This window comes from Berghia stephanieae, chromosome 13 (genome assembly GCF_034508935.2).
Source record: "Berghia stephanieae isolate SIO BIC M18660-M18661 chromosome 13, UCSD_Bste_1.3, whole genome shotgun sequence".
Lineage (NCBI taxonomy): Eukaryota > Metazoa > Mollusca > Gastropoda > Nudibranchia > Aeolidiidae > Berghia > Berghia stephanieae.
In genome coordinates, this window is record NC_088372.1 from 41,222,941 (window position 1) to 41,242,929 (window position 19,989).

A 19,989-nucleotide genomic window follows, 5' to 3' on the forward strand; every position below is an offset into this window, starting at 1 on the left:
CGGTGGAAGTCCCTATAGCTCAATCGGTAGAGTACTCGCTTCACACGCAAAGGTACCGAGATCGATCCCCTGTGTAGTCGTTATTTTCTGAGGCCCCTGTCCACCCAGCAGTGAATGGGTAGCTGATCCGTTAGATTTCGAGGAACGTATTTTGCGATAGATTAGCGTCCTATCCGAAGGATAGCAAGCAATTGCTATTGTCTGTGTCACGCTTTAGAAACCGGGATAAACTCCACTACATGGGCCGAATGAATTCTGCTCTTTTTACTTATTAAATGCTTTTTTTAGCTTAACCTATAGAATGAATGGAAGTGACGTCACGCAGCACTTTGTCAATGTCTTCAGACCGCGACTTGGGTGATTAGTTATCACTAAATTCTCTCAATTACATCATAGATGGTGTGAACTTGGCTAGGAAACTCACAACATGGCCATCCGGAAGTATAACTCACCAACACACAAAACTATGTGTAACCTTGAACGTTTATTGTCTGTTTTGTGCAATTTAGTGAGAATAACTCATAAACGCGGATGGCAAAAACCAATAACAAAGACCTGAATGACGTCAACTTCATTCTATCTATAGAAGGAACGGAATTGACGTCACTCAAGGGTTTGTTATTGTTTTTAGCCATCCATTTTTATGATTAGTTCTCATTAAATTCTATCAATCAGACTATAAACGTTTAAGGTTACACATAGTTTTGTGTGTTGTACGTGATATTGTATTGTAAGACGCCTTGCAGGCTGACACGTTTCAAATTGCTCTGTGTTTTCTATTTATTTTAGCGTTTATTCACATTTTCAATTCTGGATTTTTATACCAATCGAATTGTGACGGTTTAGTCTTCTGAGTGATATAATTATTTCTTATTTTTATAAAGGACTTGTGTATCATTCGTGAATTTTATGCTAAAATTTAATAATTTCAAGTGTTTCATTTTATGAACAAAGTTGTTTATTTATTTTACTACAAGTGTTCACTGTGCTCTAACATCGATGCCCAGTATCATGAATGTAGAAAATGAAACACACGTCACCATACAGTCCACGCGATGACAAGTCTTACGAAAACCAACGAGTGTCTTGAATACATTTTACACCATGAAAGTGATAATTATTGTTATGATTATGAAAGCGAATACAAACACCGTGTTGAAACAAGTGAACCGAAACATCGATTGAGTCGAGGAGGGATACGAAAACAAAGGGCCATCCCAACACAGTGTGGCCATCGGCCCACCCCTAAAAATAAAACACCACGGCCACCTACCACACAGACAATTATACCACTTATGAGTGAAAAGAAATCACTTCCAATTTTAAAAGTGGCGACAATAAACGCCCAGTCTTGCCGCAATAAAACATTAGACATTAAACATGATTGAGGAGAGATCTATTGACATTCTAATAATAATTGAAACATGGTTAAAGGAGAATGGGGATGAAGCAATTGTGTCGGATTTAACACCACTCACACATACAACTCAGTCATTTCCGAGAAAAGGAAGGAGAGGGGTAGGAATTGCAGTGGTCAAAAGGTCAAATTTGACCATTAGATTTAATCATGATGTCAACAATTTTTCGGCATTCAAATCGGTAGGAATGGTCATTGATTTCAAACATGACTCAGTCAAGCTTCATTCAATATATAGGCCACCACCCAGCCAGTGCAAAAAAAAAAAAAATAGATTAAAAACATCACTATGTATTGATGAATTCGAGGACTTCCTTCTTCGCCTTGACATGAAGTCAAAGAAAAATATTATTGTTGGAGATTTCAACTTGCACTTTGATCGAGACACACCGGATATAAGAAATATACATAAACTACTTTCGTCACATCACATGACACAGTATGTCAATGAAAAGACACAGCGATGTGGACACATTATTGACTGGGTATTGTCCAGCGGTGACATGCAACTAGCGACACCTATCAATGTAGATGATCTTTGCATTTCAGACCATCATTTAATATCTTTTGGCATCAGAGGGGGGACAGTACACGACACAAAACAAAAAAAAAATAGTTGTTTCGAGAGATTTGAAGAAAATTGACATAGAACTATTTAAAGCGGACCTCTCTCACTCTCTAACTACACATTGTGAGAAAGAAGTGACTGGTGACAATTTTGATAAAGCAGTTATTAGTGTTATGGATAAGCACGCACCTCTCACGACAAGATCTGTGAACATCAGAAAAGAATCACCATGGTACAATTTGGAGGTAAAACGTATAAAGAAAGAGAAAAGAAAAGCGGAGAAGAAATGGAAAAAATCTGGCCTGACAATTGATAAGGAAACTTACATATCATTGAAACATAAACTCAAAGAGGTGACAATTAAGGGAAAGCGTATCTACTATCTTGATAAAGTTGATAACATAAAAAGTCCGAAGGAATTTTATAAAATCTCAAATAAGCTTCTAGGCAAAGAGATCAAAATAAGCCTGCCACACCACACTGACGACAAGCAACTCGCGGACTGCTTTATAGAGTATTTCATGAATAAAATAACAACGATACGGAGTGAACTTGACACAGACGAAACAGAAGCAGAATATACCTCTTTTATGGTGAACCCTTAACATCTTTCAAAGAAATTTCAATAAATGACACAAAGAAAACGATTCTCTCTAGTCCTAGCAATCATGTCGGCTCGACCCTTTACCAACATCCCTTTTGAAGGAGTGTATTGATGAACTTGCACCTTACGTCACTGAATTGATTAATCAATCATTAAGGGAGGGAGTTGTTCCAGAAAGCTTCAAGAAAGCATTGGTGAAGCCATTGTTGAAGAAAGCGGGACTTGACAGTAATAATTTTAAAAACTTTAGGCATGTATCAAATCTACCATTCATTTCCAAAATTCTAGAAAAGATTGTACTAAAACAACTTTCTTGTCACGTGAAACATAATAACCTCGATGAGTGCTTTCAATCGGCCTATCGGCAAAATCATAGCACAGAAACAGCATTGATGAGAATCACAAATGACTTGCTGCAAATTATTGATTCAAGGAATAAACACCATCCTTAGTCTTCTCGATCTTACGGCGGCCTTTGACACCATCGACCATGCCATACTACTTCGAAGGCTACAAGTTACTTTCGGCATATCGGGCACTGCTCTAAACTGGTTTGCATCATATCTTACTCAAAGAACTCAATCAGTTTTAATTGGGGAAGTAACTTCGTCAGAGCGTGACCTTCATTTTGGTGTACCTCAAGGATCCGTTTTAGGTCCAGTCCTTTTTGTACTTTACACTTCCCCTGTTGTGAGAATCTTAGAGCAACATTCTCTCGCTTACCATATGTACGCCGACGATACCCAGATATATAGCATGTGTTTGCAATCCGATATAGTTTCAAAGATAACTGTTTACGACAATGCATCAACCATGTGATGAGATGGATATCTGCAAATATATTAAAATTAAATGGCGACAAGACTGAAGCCTTATTCATTGCTAGTTCAAATAATAAGACAGATCCATTTACACTGGCACTGACAATCAACGATAATGACAAAATACAACTCACAACATCAGCAAAAAATCTCGGCATCACCTTAGAGAGTGATCTATGAACAAACATATTAACAATGTGAGAACAAGTGCTATCTGCATTCTAAGAAATATCAGAACAATCAGACCATTTATTAATAGGGAAACTTGCAACAAATTGGTAACATCTTTGATATTCCCGAAAATGGACTACTGCAATGCACTGTTTGTTGGTCTCACAAAGGACAAAATAAACAAACTCCACAAAATACAGAACATGGCAGCCCGCGTTGTACTACAGAAAGACAGAAAACTGCAGCTCCCGAATTACTACAGCAGCTGCATTTGCTGCTAGTGGACCAGCGGATTAAATATAAATCTTCAACTATCGTTTTCAAATGCCTGGAGGGCTCGTCACCAGCATATCTTTCAAACCTCGTTGAACGGTATAACCCACAGCGATCGCTTCGATCAACGAACGACCTCAAATTGAAAACACCCCGCTGTCGAGTGAAGGCTGGTGAACGCGCCTTTCAGCATTCTGGTCCAAGGTTGTGGAATTTACTACCACTAGAGATACGTTCTTTGTCTTCACTAGAGGAATTCAAGCGTCGATTGAAGACATTCTTATTCCGACAGGCTTTCTTTTGATTATGTGTATAATTAGCGTTGTTCGTGTACTGTGTTAGGGCTTCATGATTAAGTTACTCTATGTTATGCGCCCAGAGCCCTCCTGATGAAGGGATGTTTGGCGCACTATAAATCTATACCATTATTATTATTATTATTATTATTATTATTATTATTATTATTATTATTATTATTATTATTATTATTATTATATCGGCTGGCGGATGTTGTGAATAATTCAGCTAAACGCACAGCATCAATAGAAGTTAAAGTCAGGCTAACGCATACTTTTTGTGCGTTGGTGATTTATACGGCGGGCAGAGCTGGTGCGTATTTTAGCTTATCGAATAGCCTCAATCTAATCCGAGTTAAAATAAATTACAAAGAATTTGAGCGTTTATATAGCGCAATATAACGTAAAAATTTCCCCAGCAGGCCATATGGAACCATATTTCCATTTCATAGAGTACCAGTCTCCTGTTAAGCGTCATTGTTGTACCAGCGCTCTTGCAATATCTCTCACTGCCCATATCCAGGTACCCATTCACACCTGACTCGAGTGATAAAAGTGTTAAACGCGTTAGTAAATGATGCAACGTTAAGACTACAAATAGTCACAATCACTACCACTTACCACGACCTGGTCATGGTTATGGCTATACAGGTGCTATATTATTATTATTATTATTATTATTATTATTATTATTATTATTATTATTATTATTATCATTATCATTATTATTGTAAAGAAATGCCTTCTATATAACAAAGGGAGATAGTTGTCCTACCCACCAAGGTCTCGGGTAGAATCAAACCCATATAATTAAATGATTTATGAGTGTAGGATGGGTGTTGGAATAGGGACTCCCTTGTATTCGCCGTGGGTGGTGTAGACTATGAAGGCAATGAAAGAACGGAGGGTTATCATGTTCCATCAGTGTTAAAACACCCTCATCAATCTTATGCATCAACCGAGATACCGTTAGATACCCTGTCCTATGTTTCGGCTTGGGCCGATGTTCAACTGGCAGTCTGCGATTTGAGGTCGAAGAAGGAAGACCTGTACAGCCTGTGTGTTGGCTGGAATTCTGTTTGGCTATGTTGAAGCCACAGTGAAAAGGGCCCAAAGTGGCCAGTATTTTATGTCGCACCCGAATATGGGCTCTCAGGCGATATGTGTTGGGCCTGTGTGTTGGCCAGCATTGTGTTTTAGGCTGTATTGTAGCCGAAGTGGGCCTAATATGGCCAGTATTTTGTGTATCGTACCCGGTTATGGGCTCTAAGCGATATTGTGTTTTTGTATTTGTGCTCGGTGAGATTATATAAAATTTATAATATTGTTTTGATGTGTTGAGTAATCATCAAGTGATTAAGTGATTAATATCGTAAAATTATTTCACTTATCTTAAAGTTTAAAATAATATAAAGTTTTAATGTTTTATTGAATAATTAATTCAATGAGTTATAAATTGTGTTAAAATTGAGAAAGTGACCTCAGTTAAATGAATTATTTTTAAGTAAATACTAATTGATCACTTACGCTATCATTGTGTCTATGTTAATTTCATTTTTACTAATTTATCTATATATATCTTCTAATATAGTGAAGAGCTGACGGGGCTAGGACATAGCGCCCGGTAAATGTGTTTGCATCTTTGAACTTTGTAATTTTGACGGGGCTAGGACATAGCGCCCGGTAAATGCGTTTGCATCTTTGAACTTTGTAATTTTGACGGGGCTAGGACATAGCGCCCGGTAAATGTGTTTTGAACCCTTTTGAACAATATAATTTTTGAGAAATATGAACAAAATACAATGTAACGTTTGTAAAGATGAGGAAGTAACACTCGATCTATGTGTTTTATTAGGAACAATTTTGGATTTGAACAGGCTGGAACACCGCACCCTGTGTGAACAATTTTGTTGATTAATTTTATTCTCCTTTCGGAATATGAACAGTTTATTTTGACCCTATATGTAATTAATAATTTCATTATTAGTGGGAATTAATGGAACGGTTGGAACCTGGGTGAAGTATAGTTTATTTTGGTTAAAACTTACATGAATTTTATATTGCATTACTACTTTTTACTTGTATGTACTTTTGATTTTTCCTGTCAATATATGCAATGTTATTCTCTTTTGCTCAATAACTATGAGCTGTTCCCCTTTCTTTTACTTTAAATAAATAATAATGGCTCTCTTGTCAGATACGGTGTTCTGTTGGTGATTGTAACGTCCACGTCTACCTCTCCACACTTTAAGGTCATAAGCGGCCTTCGCATCCATTGCGAGTTGCGAACGCACCTTGTGACATGAATTGGCGCTGCGAGCAGGGTTTCTTATTGTGTGGTTTGGTGGTCTGACGTTGTACATCAACAGACACCTTCGTTTCTGAGAAGTCAATGCCTCTTATTGTTGTGGGGATTTAGAGTCGCTTCCTGTACTGATGCATATCATGGGGTTGGGCTGTCAGATCTAATTTCAGGCGCTACTTCTCATCATTTAACGACTATGTACTATCTGTAATGTAAAGCTATAGTTTGGGTTAGTGAAATGATATCACGTAATTGTTCAGGCGTAACAAGGTTACACTGATGTTGTAGGGTACGCGCGGCGTATCGCTACTTATTGTTTTGTTCATAAAGCGAGTGAACCACGAACTATGAAAGGCCAGTGTGATGGGCCTTAATACTTTAATTTGATTAAAGTCTAGATAATGTTGTTTTGGTATAATGTAGTGGTCATCGCTTGATGTTTTAACTTTTTGAACTGACGAAGCGTCAGCTGTTATTACTGATTTCGCTATTGTTTGTTTGACAATAGGTATATTGGGTAGATTTTTATCTGCATTTAGCTGATCCTTCTCTTTTTATATTATTCAATCTATCGATTTTTTAAAAGTACGTTGCGATAAATATTTTGTCATTATGGATGTGGAACGGTTGTTAAAATGTGGGGAAAAGTTGGGTTTACATGGCGACGAACTGAGAGTGTGGGTGGAAGAAAAGTTGGAACGGGACAGAGAGGAAAAGGAGAGAGATAGGTTTGAGAAAGAGAAAGAGCGTGATGCAGTCGCAGAACAAACGAAACAACAAGCTCTTCTTGTTGAAAGGCAGCTGGAACTAGAGCGCCTAAAAATTGAAAATTCAGTGGTCCCGGTTCGAACCCCTTCCTCCACTGACAGTGAACCCTCGACTGGCAGTTGTGGAGCTAAAAGTCCTCGCCTGCCATATTTTGATGAATCGAAAGATCAGATAGATAGCTATCTACTCAGGTTTGAAAGATATGCAACCGTAAATCGATGGAGAGAAGAGGATTGGGCGATTCATTTGTCGGCGTTGCTTAGAGGCAATGCGTTGGACGTGTACACTCGCTTGGACGAGGTAGACGCTACCCAGTATGATAATGTAAAGTGCGCGTTATTGAAACGCTACAATTTAACGGAAGACGGCTTCTTAGAGCGTTTCCGTAAAAGTAGACCAGAAATAGGAGAAAGGATGGATCAGTTTCGAACCCGTATATCCACATATCAGAATGACAAGGTTCCAAGCAAACAGCAAGATGTTCACAAACCTGTCATGAAACCAACTACTTCAGTAATTAGATGCCACAACTGTTTTAAAGTTGGACATTTGAAGAGGGATTGTAAGAACAGACCACAAATCTCTGCAATACAAAGAGACACGAAATGTGGATACTGTGGTCGTAGGTACCACTCCACTGAGCAGTGCTGGGAAAGAAAAAGGATGGAGAATACTGATAAGAAGACTTTTGGAGTAGCGGCTATGAATACTCCAGAACCGCTGCCGTGTTGTAACAATGCACAACATCATGTTGCTAACAATGGTATCATGAACAACACTAACTCTCAACGTCAAGCGCCGAGGGAAAATAAAGAATTTTGACAATTAATTACGGTGTCCGCAGCATGTTCGGGACACGCGATAGAGACGACAGGTATGCCGGTCGCTATTGGTTGGATAAATGGACAAAGAGTTAAAGTGTTGAGAGACAGCGGCAGTAGTTGTGTTGTGATTAAAAAAGGCCTTGTGAGTAGAGAAAAGAAAGAACAAGAAAAGAGAGTGAAGGTCAGTCTAGCTGATGGGAAGACTGTGAGTGCCCCACTAACTGAAGCGTGGCTTGATTGTCCATATTACAAGGGAAGAGTGACGGCTCTAGAAATGGCCTCACCTTTGTATGACGTAATTCTGGGAAATATACCAGGAGTCAAATGCCCAGGAACGCCAATAAAATATGACGATCGCTCTGATTCTTCAGTCCACGAGAATCTCATAAGAAATGATTGTGAGCACTCAGCTCAAGCAACACAGACAAGGGCACAAAAAGAGAAGAGGATGAAACCATTGATCACTGCCCCCTCAGTGGAAACAGGTGTTAGTACGGCTGTTTTGAAAGAAAAACAGACCAAAGACGAGACATTGAAATGTGCGAGAGAGGCAGCAGTTACGAAAGAAGTGAAAAAGACTGGTGCCAATAATAAAAGTTGGTTTGAATATGATAGAGGGGTTCTAGTACGATATTTTCAATCACCAAAGATTGAGCACGGTGACGTGATTAGACAAGTCATGGTCCCAAAAGATTTGCGAGAGACAGTGATGCGTTTAGCTCATGAGTCCATACTCTCTGGACATCTCGCTGCCAAGAAAACGACTGAGCGCATTCTCAGCAATTTCTACTGGCCCAACATTTGGGATGACGTCACCCGCTTCTGTAGATCGTGTGACCAATGTCAAAGGTCAACGGCAAAAGGAATGACCCCAAAAGTGCCTCTGACTGAAGTTCCGCTGATAGACGAACCATTCAGTCGAGTAGCGGTAGATTTGGTAGGACCAATTATTCCTGCATCAAATAGAGGGAATCGCTACATGCTTACTGTGGTAGATTACTGCACACGGTACCCGGAAGGTGTAGCCTTGAAAAACATAGAAACCGCGACAGTTGCGGAAGGCCTCGTCGACATTTTCAGTAGGACGGGGATACCAAAAGAGATATTAAGCGACAGAGGTACACAGTTCACCTCAGATTTGATGAAAGAAGTCTGTAGACTACTGTCTGTGAAACAACTTACCACAAGTCCATATCACCCTCAGTGTAATGGGCTGGTGGAGAAGTTTAATGGCACTCTCAAAGGGATGCTTAAGAGATTGGCTACAGAGAGACCGTCAGATTGGGATCGATATCTCAATGCGGCCCTGTTTGCCTACCGTGAAGCACCACAGGAGTCCTTGGGCTTCTCCCCTTTTGAATTGTTGTTCGGTCGCCCAGTACGAGGCCCGATGACAATTCTCAGAGAGTTGTGGACGGAGTCTATTGAGGACGAAGAGGTAAAGACAACATACCAATATGTTGTAGACCTAAAAGAAAAACTTGAGACTACTATCCATATGGCCCATGAAAATTTAAAGAGGGCCTCAAAAAGGCATAAGGCATATTTCGATAGAAAATCCAAGATGCGCAACTTCAAAGAAGGTGACAAAGTGTTGTTGTTGCTCCCGACAAAGCACAACAAACTTGAATTGAAATGGCAAGGTCCATTTGAAGTTCAACGTGTAGTTGGACATAATAATTATGTAATACAGGCTGGTACTTCAAAGAAAACGTACCACGCAAATTTATTGAAACGGTACTATGACCGGAGCACCGCGGACATAGACGGAAGTGGAATTCTTCAATGTGCCGTGGCAGCTGTTTTTGACGATGAAGATTACCATGGTAAATATCTAGTTGTTTACCTCAGTAGGAAACTGTTACCGAGAGAACAACGGTATTCGGTGATTGAAAAGAGTGTTTAGCTCTTGTGTGGGCTGTCAGGAGTTTGAACAGCTATCTTATGGGCAGAGAATTCATTGTGGAGACTGACCACGCTCCTTTGTTGTATCTCAAAAAAACAAAAAAAAAAAAAGCCAAGTCAGAAAATGGTCGTCTGATGAGATGGTCACTGTTGCTCCACCGGTATCGTTTGCGGTTGATGTCTGTGAAAGGTTCGGACAATCATGGTCCAGACTTTTTGTCTCGGCTGCCTTAGTGGTCAGGCATTTCTTAGTTTTGATCAAAAATTTGGGATTTTTGTCCTCCAGTGGGGAGTGATGTAAAGAAATGCCTTCTAGGTAACAAAGGGAGATAGTTGTCCTACCCACCAAGGTCTCGGGTAGAATCAAACCCATATAATTAAATGATTTATGAGTGTAGGATGGGTGTTGGAATAGGGACTCCCTTGTATTCGCCGTGGGTGGTGTAGACTATGAAGGCAATGAAAGAACGGAGGGTTATCATGTTCCATCAGTGTTAAAACACCCTCATCAATCTTATGCATCAACCGAGATACCGTTAGATACCCTGTCCTATGTTTCGGCTTGGGCCGATGTTCAACTGGCAGTCTGCGATTTGAGGTCGAAGAAGGAAGACCTGTACAGCCTGTGTGTTGGCTGGAATTCTGTTTGGCTATGTTGAAGCCACAGTGAAAAGGGCCCAAAGTGGCCAGTATTTTATGTCGCACCCGAATATGGGCTCTCAGGCGATATGTGTTGGGCCTGTGTGTTGGCCAGCATTGTGTTTTAGGCTGTATTGTAGCCGAAGTGGGCCTAATATGGCCAGTATTTTGTGTATCGTACCCGGTTATGGGCTCTAAGCGATATTGTGTTTTTGTATTTGTGCTCGGTGAGATTATATAAAATTTATAATATTGTTTTGATGTGCTGAGTAATCATCAAGTGATTAAGTGATTAATATCGTAAAATTATTTCACTTATCTTAAAGTTTAAAATAATATAAAGTTTTAATGTTTTATTGAATAATTAATTCAATGAGTTATAAATTGTGTTAAAATTGAGAAAGTGACCTCAGTTAAATGAATTATTTTTAAGTAAATACTAATTGATCACTTACGCTATCATTGTGTCTATGTTAATTTCATTTTTACTAATTTATCTATATCTATCATCTAATATAATGAAGAGCTGACGGGGCTAGGACATAGCGCCCGGTAAATGTGTTTGCATCTTTGAACTTTGTAATTTTGACGGGCTAGGACATAGCGCCCGGTAAATGCGTTTGCATCTTTGAACTTTGTAATTTTGACGGGGCTAGGACATAGCGCCCGGTAAATGTGTTTTGAACCCTTTTGAACAATATAATTTTTGAGAAATATGAACAAAATACAATGTAACGTTTGTAAAGATGAGGAAGTAACACTCGATCTATGTGTTTTATTAGGAACAATTTTGGATTTGAACAGGCTGGAACACCGCACCCTGTGTGAACAATTTTGTTGATTAATTTTATTCTCCTTTCGGAATATGAACAGTTTATTTTGACCCTATATGTAATTAATAATTTCATTATTAGTGGGAATTAATGGAACGGTTGGAACCTGGGTGAAGTATAGTTTATTTTGGTTAAAACTTACATGAATTTTATATTGCATTACTACTTTTTACTTGTATGTACTTTTGATTTTTCCTGTCAATATATGCAATGTTATTCTCTTTTGCTCAATAACTATGAGCTGTTCCCCTTTCTTTTACTTTAAATAAATAATAATGGCTCTCTTGTCAGATACGGTGTTCTGTTGGTGATTGTAACGTCCACGTCTACCTCTCCACACTTTAAGGTCATAAGTGGCCTTCGCATCCATTGCGAGTTGCGAACGCACCTTGTGACAATTATTATTATTATTATTATTATTATTATTATTATTATTATTATTATTATTATTATTATTATTACTATTATTATTATTATTATTATTATTATATTATTATTATTATTATTATTATTATTATTATTATTATTTTATTGTTATTGTTATTGTTATTATTATTATTATTATTATTATTATTATTATTATTGTTATTATTATTATTATTATTATTATTATTATTATTATTATTATTATTATTATTATTATTATTATTATCAGTGTCACATAACGATGATTCACATTTATTTTATTAAAGTTTTAGTTTAGCAAGAACTGAGTTCATCTCACTCCAGTCATATTTATGTAGGCTTAGAAAAACTTTACCTTCTACCATGAGATTATCATTCCTTCAATAGCCTTCTATTTGAATTCATTTCAAATCAGTGACTACTTTTCGTTCTACCTTCTGTCACGTATAGCTACATATTATAAAAGCTGACAGGTCTAATATTCCTCACTCACTTCTCTCTATAACTATAACCTGTACCCTGACGGCCAGACTCTCCACTCCTCATATCATAGAGATATTTAAACATGTTTATCTTACTCTCCCGACTTTGTGGAACACGTCACTAGTTTTAATGTCCGCCATCAAGACGTCGGAGCTTCCTTTGTCACCTTTGCCAGTTCAATCACTGTCAAGAATTCATCAAGCCTGAGCCCGTCGGAGGAATAACTGCAACCACGGTCAAACTGGAAGTGGAACCCCACAAGTCCGCCCGCAATATCTAACATTATCATCATCTCATCAAGATCGCATAAGATACGTAATATCATTATATTCCCATTTGTAACTGTGATCACCATTCATTTATCAGAAGCTCATTTAATTAAATTTCATCTTTCTATTCATATCATCTTAAACAACATCATCATTTGTTCTTTATATTAAAAAGTAACTAGTAAATTCTGGGGGCCTTCCCTAATCTTCACATCTTTATTTTATACATGTAGTCGAGTTAGGTCTTTAGCACTTATTTAAACCATGACAATCAGGCTATCAAATTCTTGTCTTTTCAGACACAGTAGTCTTTACTGTTCAGCTCCATCGTACCAAAACGTTTTGATGTCGCGGTGACCGTCAGGCTGACAATCCGATGGAAAAGTCAATCTGGACACCTACGAGATTCACGCCAGGACATTCGTGATTTTGGGAGTTGACGAAAATGAATTTCACGCCAGCTTGTGTGGCTGTGTGCTCTAGTGATACGACACTCGCCTTCGGATCGGAAGGTCCTGGGTTCGAGTCCCGCTCTGAGATGCGCATAGTAGAATCCTTGAAAAAGGATCTTTCCTCCCATTCTCTCACTGTACTAAGGTGTAAAATGAGTACCTGACTGTTAACAGCGTCTGTCGAGAAAAAAAATGTAATCTCGCCGAACAAATGCCATATTTCGACCTTCATGTTTGCGTTGCTGTTGGCTAGGGACCCATTGTAAAGCGCTTTGAGCACGTTTAGTGGATATTGCTCAAGTTTAATTTTCAGTTCAAAATTTAGAGTAATAATCCAGTTTATTTGTTTAAGTCACACCTACAGCATACCGTTTCGAAACGACAGCTCACAAATTAATTCTATTTCTTTTGCTAAAAAAAATGCTTGTTATTTTTAACTTACCCAAAGAGACGACGTGAAAAGTGATAGTCCAAGGGTTAGAGTACCGAGAGACCGGAGGGCGAGACATTGTGTCGCGTGGTGAGTGATGAGTGAAATGAAGCTGGTAGTCACAGCAGTACAGTTCGATCTTGTAGTCTGTAGCAGTTGGTTGGCCGTTTGTCGTCGGCAGACAGCGCGGACTGAAAGGAGTAAGTAGGTTAGAGTTAGTGATCGTAGTAGTGTTGGTTGTGGTGGTGGTAATGAATGTGGTCGTGGAGGTGATTGTGGTGGTGACGGTGGTGGTGGTGGTGGTGGTGGTAATGAATGTGGTCGTGGAGGTGATTGTGGTGGTGACGGTGGTGGTGGTGGTGGTGGTAATGAATGTGGTGGTGGAGGTGATTGTGGTGGTGACGGTGGTGGTGGTGGTGGTGGTGGTAATGAATGTGGTGGTGGAGGTGATTGTGGTGGTGGCGGTGGTGGTGGTGGTGGTGGTAATGAATGTGGTGGTGGAGGTGATTGTGGTGGTGACGGTGGTGGTGAATGTGATGGTGGAGGTGATTGTGGTGGTGACGGTGGTGGTGAATGTGATGGTGGAGGTGATTGTGGTGGTGTTAGTGGTGATCGTGGTCGTAATGGTGATGGTGGTGGTGAATGTGGTAGTGGAGGTGATTGTGGTGGTGTTAGTGGTGGTGGTAGTGATGATGGTGAAGATGGTGATTGTGGAGTTGATGGTAATGATGACAATGACAGTGGTAATGATCTTAGCGGTGATGTAGTGACGTTGATGGTTATGATGGTGGTGGTTGTGGTGGTGGTGGTAGTGGTTATGTTGATGGTGGTGGTGGTGGTCGTAGTGGTTATGTTGATGGTGGTGATGGTGGTGGTTGTGGTGTGGTGGTGGTGGTGGTAGTGGTTATGTTGATGGTGTGATGTGGGGGTGTGGTGTGGTGGTAGTGGTTATGTTGATGGTGGTGATGGTGGTGGTTGTGGTGGTGGTGGTAGTGGTTATGTTGATGCTGGTGGTGGTGGTTGTGGTGCTGGTGGTGGTGGTGGTGGTGGTTATGTTGATGGTGGTGATGGTGGTGGTAGTGGTTATGTTGATGATGGTGATGGTGGTGGTAGTGGTTATGTTGATGCTGGTAATGGTGGTGGTAGTGGTTATGTTGATGGTTGTGATGGTGGTGGTAGTGGTTATGTTGATGATGGTGATGGTGGTGGTAGTGGTTATGTTGATGCTGGTGATGGTGGTGGTAGTGGTTATGTTGATGGTGGTGATGGCGGTGGTAGTGGTTATGTTGATGGTAATAATGACAATGACAGTGGTGATGGTCTTAGTGTCGGTGTATTCACGTTGATGATAGTGGTGGTGGTTGTGTCATTGATGATGGTGATGGTGAATGATGGTTGTGTCAATGATGGTGGTGGTGGTGAATTATGGTTGTGTCAATGATGGTGGTGATGGTGAATGATGGTTGTGTCAATGATGGTGGTGGTGGTGGTGTGTAATGATGTGATGATGGTTGTGTCATGATGTTGGTGGTGAATGAGTGTGTCATGATGGTGTGATGGTGAATGATTTGGTCAATGATGGTGGATAGTGGTGAGGTTGTGTCATGATGTGTATGTGATGATGGTGTTCAATGATGGTGGGTGGTGATGATGTTGTGTCAATGATGGTGGTGATGGTGAATGATGGTTGGTCAATGTGGTGGTGAAGTGGTGGTGAGGTTGTCAATGGTGGTTGTTGTCAATGATGGTGGTGAATGATGGTTGTGTCAATGATGGTGTGATGGTTGTGTGAATGATGGTGTAATGATGTGTCAATGATGGTGGAATGATGGTTGTGTGAATGATGGTGGTGATGGTGTGTAATGAGTGGTGATGGTTGTGTCAATGATGGTGGTGATGGTTGTGTGTCAATGATGGTGTGATGGTTGTGTCAATGATGGTTGTGTCAATGATGGTGGTTGTGTCAATGATGGTGGTGAATGGTTGTGTCAAGATGGTGGTGATGGTGTGTCAAGATGGTGGTGATGGTTTGTGTAATGATGGTGATGGTTGTGTCAATGATGGTGATGGTTGTGTCAATGATGGTGGTGATGTTGTGTCAAGATGGTGGTGATGGTTGTGTGAATGATGGTGGTGATGGTTGTGTCAATGATGGGTGATGGTGTGTCAATGATGGTGGTGATGTTGTGTCAATGATGGTGGTGATGGTGTGTATGAGGTGGGATGTTGTGTCAATGATGGTGAATGATGGTTGTGTCAATGATGGTGGTGATGGTTGTGTCAATGATGTGGTGATGGTTGTGTCAATGATGGTGGTGATGGTTGTGTCAATGATGGTGGTGATGGATGTTGTGTCAATGAGGTGGTGATAGGTTGTGTCAATGATGGTGGTGGATGATGGTTGTGTTCAATGATGTGTGATGGGTTGTGTCAATGATGGTGGTGATGGTTGTGTCAATGATAGTGGTGATGGTTTGTCAATGATGGTGTGATGGTTGTGTGATGGTGGTGATGGTTGTGTCAATGATGGTGATGATGGTTGTGTCAATGATGGTGGTGATGGTTGTGTCAATGATGGGTGATGGTTGTGTCAATGATGGTGTGATGAGTTGTGTAGATGTAGTGTCAAGAGTGATGGTTGGTAATGATGGGTGATGGTTTGTCAATGATGGTGGTGATGGTTGTGTAATGATGTGGTTGAGTGTGTGCAATGATGGTGGTGATGGTTGTGTCAATGATGGTGATGGTGTGTAATGATGGTGGTGATGGTTGTGTCAATGATGGTGGTGATGGTTGTGTCAATGATGGTGGTGATGGTTTGTGTCAATGATGGTGGTGATGGTTGTGTCAATGATGGTGTGTGATGTGTTGTGTCAATGATGGTGGTGATGTTTGTGTGAATGATGGTGGTGATGGTTGTGTCAATGATGTGGTGATGGTTGTGTCAATGATGGTGGTGATGGTTGTTCAATGATGGGTGATGGTTGTGTAATGATGGTGGTGATGGTTGTCAATGATGGTGGATGTTGTGTCAATGAGGTGGATGGTTGTGTAATGATGGTGGTGATGGTTTGTCAATGATGGTGGTGAAGGTTGTGTCAATGATGGGGTGATGGTTGTGTCAATGATGTGGTGATGGTTGTGTCAATGATGGTGGTGATGGTTGTGTCAATGATGTGGGATGGTTGTGTCAATGATGGTGGTGATGGTTGTGTCAATGATGGTGGTGATGGTTGTGTCAATGATGGTGGTGATGGTTGTGTCAATGATGGTGGTGATGGTTGTGTCAATGATGGTGTTGATGGTTGTGTCAATGATGGTGGTGATGGTTGTGTCAATGATGGTGGTGATGGTTGTGTCAATGATGGTGGTGATGGTTGTGTGAATGATGGTGGTGATGGTTGTGTCAATGATGGTGGTGATGGTTGTGTCAATGATGGTGGTGATGGTTGTGTCAATGATGGTGGTGAATGATGGTTGTGTCAATGATGGTGGTGATGGTTGTGTCAATGATGGTGGCGATGGTTGTGTCAATGATGGTGGTGATGGTTGTGTCAATGATGGTGGCGATGGTTGTGTGAATGATGGTGGTGATGGTTGTGTGAATGATGGTGGTGATGGTAGAATATCGTGATTATGACTGGGATAATGTCGATGCTGCAGGATTCCACTTTAAAGCCCGGCTTAAAGTGGGTTGTTTTGGTGTCTGGTGATAAAAACTAACGACAGTGGGGGATTCAAATCTATTTCTTTGAGGATGAATCATTTCATCACAGAAACGGAAATGAGAGAATTTGTAACAGAGAATGGGGAAAGGGGGTTGGTGGGGGGGGGGGGGGGGGGATGTGTACTGATTTGTGGTGGAATTGAAGGGGGAGGAGTAGAAAGGGGAGGTGGAATATACTACTGGTGTATATTAATAACTACTATACATACTCTACTATACTACTACTACTACTAACTATACTACTACTACTACTAACTACTACTAACTATACTACTACTACTACTACTACTACTACTACTACTACTACTACTACTACTACTACTACTACATACACTATACTACTACCTACTACACTATATACTACTACTACTACTAACTACTACTACTACTACTACTACTACTAACTACTACTATACTACTACATACTACTACTAACTACTACTACTACTACTACTACTACTACTACTACTACTACTACTACTACTACTACTACTACAACTACTACTACTACTACTATACTACTACACTACTACTACTACTACTACTACTACTACTAACTACTACTACTACTACTACTACTACTACTACTACTACTACTACTACTACTACTACTACTACTACTACTACTACTACTACTACTACTACTACTACTACTACTACTACTACTATTACTAATATAAAGAAACACTCATAGGATATTTTACAGGACATGGAAAAATTCAAATTAATCTTAAAATAATCATAGATAAAGTTAAAATATGTTGGTGAGTATATATTTGTACTTATGAAATAATATTTTAGGTCTTAGAATATTTTCGTTGACAGATTTTTTGTAATAGAAATAGACGTGTTCCAACTTTTGATTGTACTAAAGCAAAAATCGACACTGGAATACAAACGAAATGCTATTTAAAGTTAGCGTGTCCGAAGTCATTCGTTTTTGTCTAGCATGAAGACGTTGGCCTAGAGGTTACCATTCTCATCCTGGAGCTTAATCTTCTTCTTCTTCTTCTTCTTCTTCTTCTTCTTTCAGCTTATCCCCCATTTTGCAGGGTTGCCATAACGAATGCCACATCTCCATGCATCATCTTCCTCCAGGCCCGGTTCTTTCATATCGTCCTTGACCTTATCCAACCATCAATCACACATGGCTGTTTCTCCTATTTTGAAAATCGTGTGCGTGTGGAGTTACAGAAGGTTGTGTGTCCTGATGGCAGTCGAAAGATAGTGTCAATGTCCGCACACATAATGTCTTACAGCAGAAAATGTCTACATCTTATACATTCAGATGAAGTGTGGAGCGTTCATTTGTATCAACAATGATGAGAAATATGATGGGGAATTTGAGAAGTGCCAGATGAAAGCTGACAATAAAATAATGGCCGTGTCGGAGCCAATCTTGGAATTCGAATGAGACGGCACCCTCCGCCTGGCTGAGAGAGAGAGAGAGAGAGAGAGAGAGGGGGGGGGTCATCGAGCAGTTAGACTAACCACACAGATCCATCCAGCCACAGACAAGACATATGGCAGACGGAAGAGCACATAGCATTATTTGATTTGCTCGATAATAGGGAAGACACGTCGTGACGTCAACCCATTTATCTTTTGGTTCCTAAATCCTTGGCATGGTGTATGTAACCAGTCCTACTGATTACAAATAATGAATTGGTTACATACAGGTGGCATTGCATGACTATTTCAGTGGCAAGATGCAAAGGCAGATTCTTAGGATTACGTGAAGTAGAAAAACGACGAGGGATGATCTTTATTGACGACCAGAATAAATTTAGACTAGAAAATAAGACGTCATCACTCTGACACCAGAAGAATTACATAAGGTATCTATTCATTCCTCTAAAAGAGTGGTTTTACACTTCCAATGAAAAAGGAACCAGATTTTCTGACGTCACAGGTCTCCTTCCTATTGAAAGTTCGCGGGGTCATTGACTTGCAAGGTGACTTGCTCAAGGCCACATAGCGCAGCGGCAGATGATCCAACTCGGTACCTTTCGGCTATGACGCAAAGACAAAGACCGTACCGCTGAGCGACGACTCACGTTCGCCCTGTAGGATATTGCCGTCATGAAAGCGTTAGGAGAGACAGAATCAAACGGAAAGGGTTTTTGGAATGCCTGGTGGAATCGTTGGCTGTCTGGCACCGTTTGACGTTTGGTCAAAGACATCAAGAGGAAAAATAACCCCCGGCCACCCCCCCCCCCCCCCCCCTTCCGGAAAAAAACATGAACCCGCCCCCCCCCCCTCCCCAATACAAAACAACTTCCAATAAAAAACAACATAACAACAAAAATTACCCCCCCCACACACACACACACCCCCCACCCCAATCGAAAAATAGCACAGTGGACCAAACAAGATGGCAATAAACAAACAAACACACACACAAACTAATCAACATACCAATTGTGTGTGTGTTGGGGAGGGGGGTAGGGGGGGATAGGAGTGGAAACAAGGAAGGAAAAGGAGAGAGAGAGAGAGAGAGAGAGAGAGAGAGAGAGAGAGAGAGAGAGGGGGGGGGAAATATATTTGCTTCATCTCTGAATCGACCAATTGGATTGATCACGTGACCCGGTGACGTCACAAATGATAAAATGTATCCCATCTGGGTCAAGAGCCTCTTCCACTCATCGTCTGTACATTGGAAGCCGCCATTAAAGATCTCGAGAAATGTCACGTGAAGTGTTTTAACATGTCAGTTCTTTCTTGTCTCCACTTGGGTTCAACAGGCGTGACGTAATGACGCATAGTAAGTGGTTCTAAACTATCGGAACAATGGCAGAC

At 40.4% G+C, this 19,989-nt stretch overlaps 1 protein-coding gene across 2 annotated transcripts in view; it reads right to left on the minus strand.

Annotated features, from left to right (window-relative positions):
* LOC144958977 (uncharacterized) overlaps window positions 1–19,989 on the minus strand; it is a 129,174-nt gene that overhangs the window by 39,720 nt on the left and 69,465 nt on the right. For both annotated transcript variants that reach the window (XM_078891279.1, XM_078891278.1), the window contains one exon: window positions 13,476–13,654. In XM_078891279.1, the coding sequence (XP_078747405.1) occupies window positions 13,476–13,542 (67 nt within the window). In that variant the 5' untranslated portion in view covers window positions 13,543–13,654. The remainder of the gene's footprint in view (window positions 1–13,475; window positions 13,655–19,989) is intronic.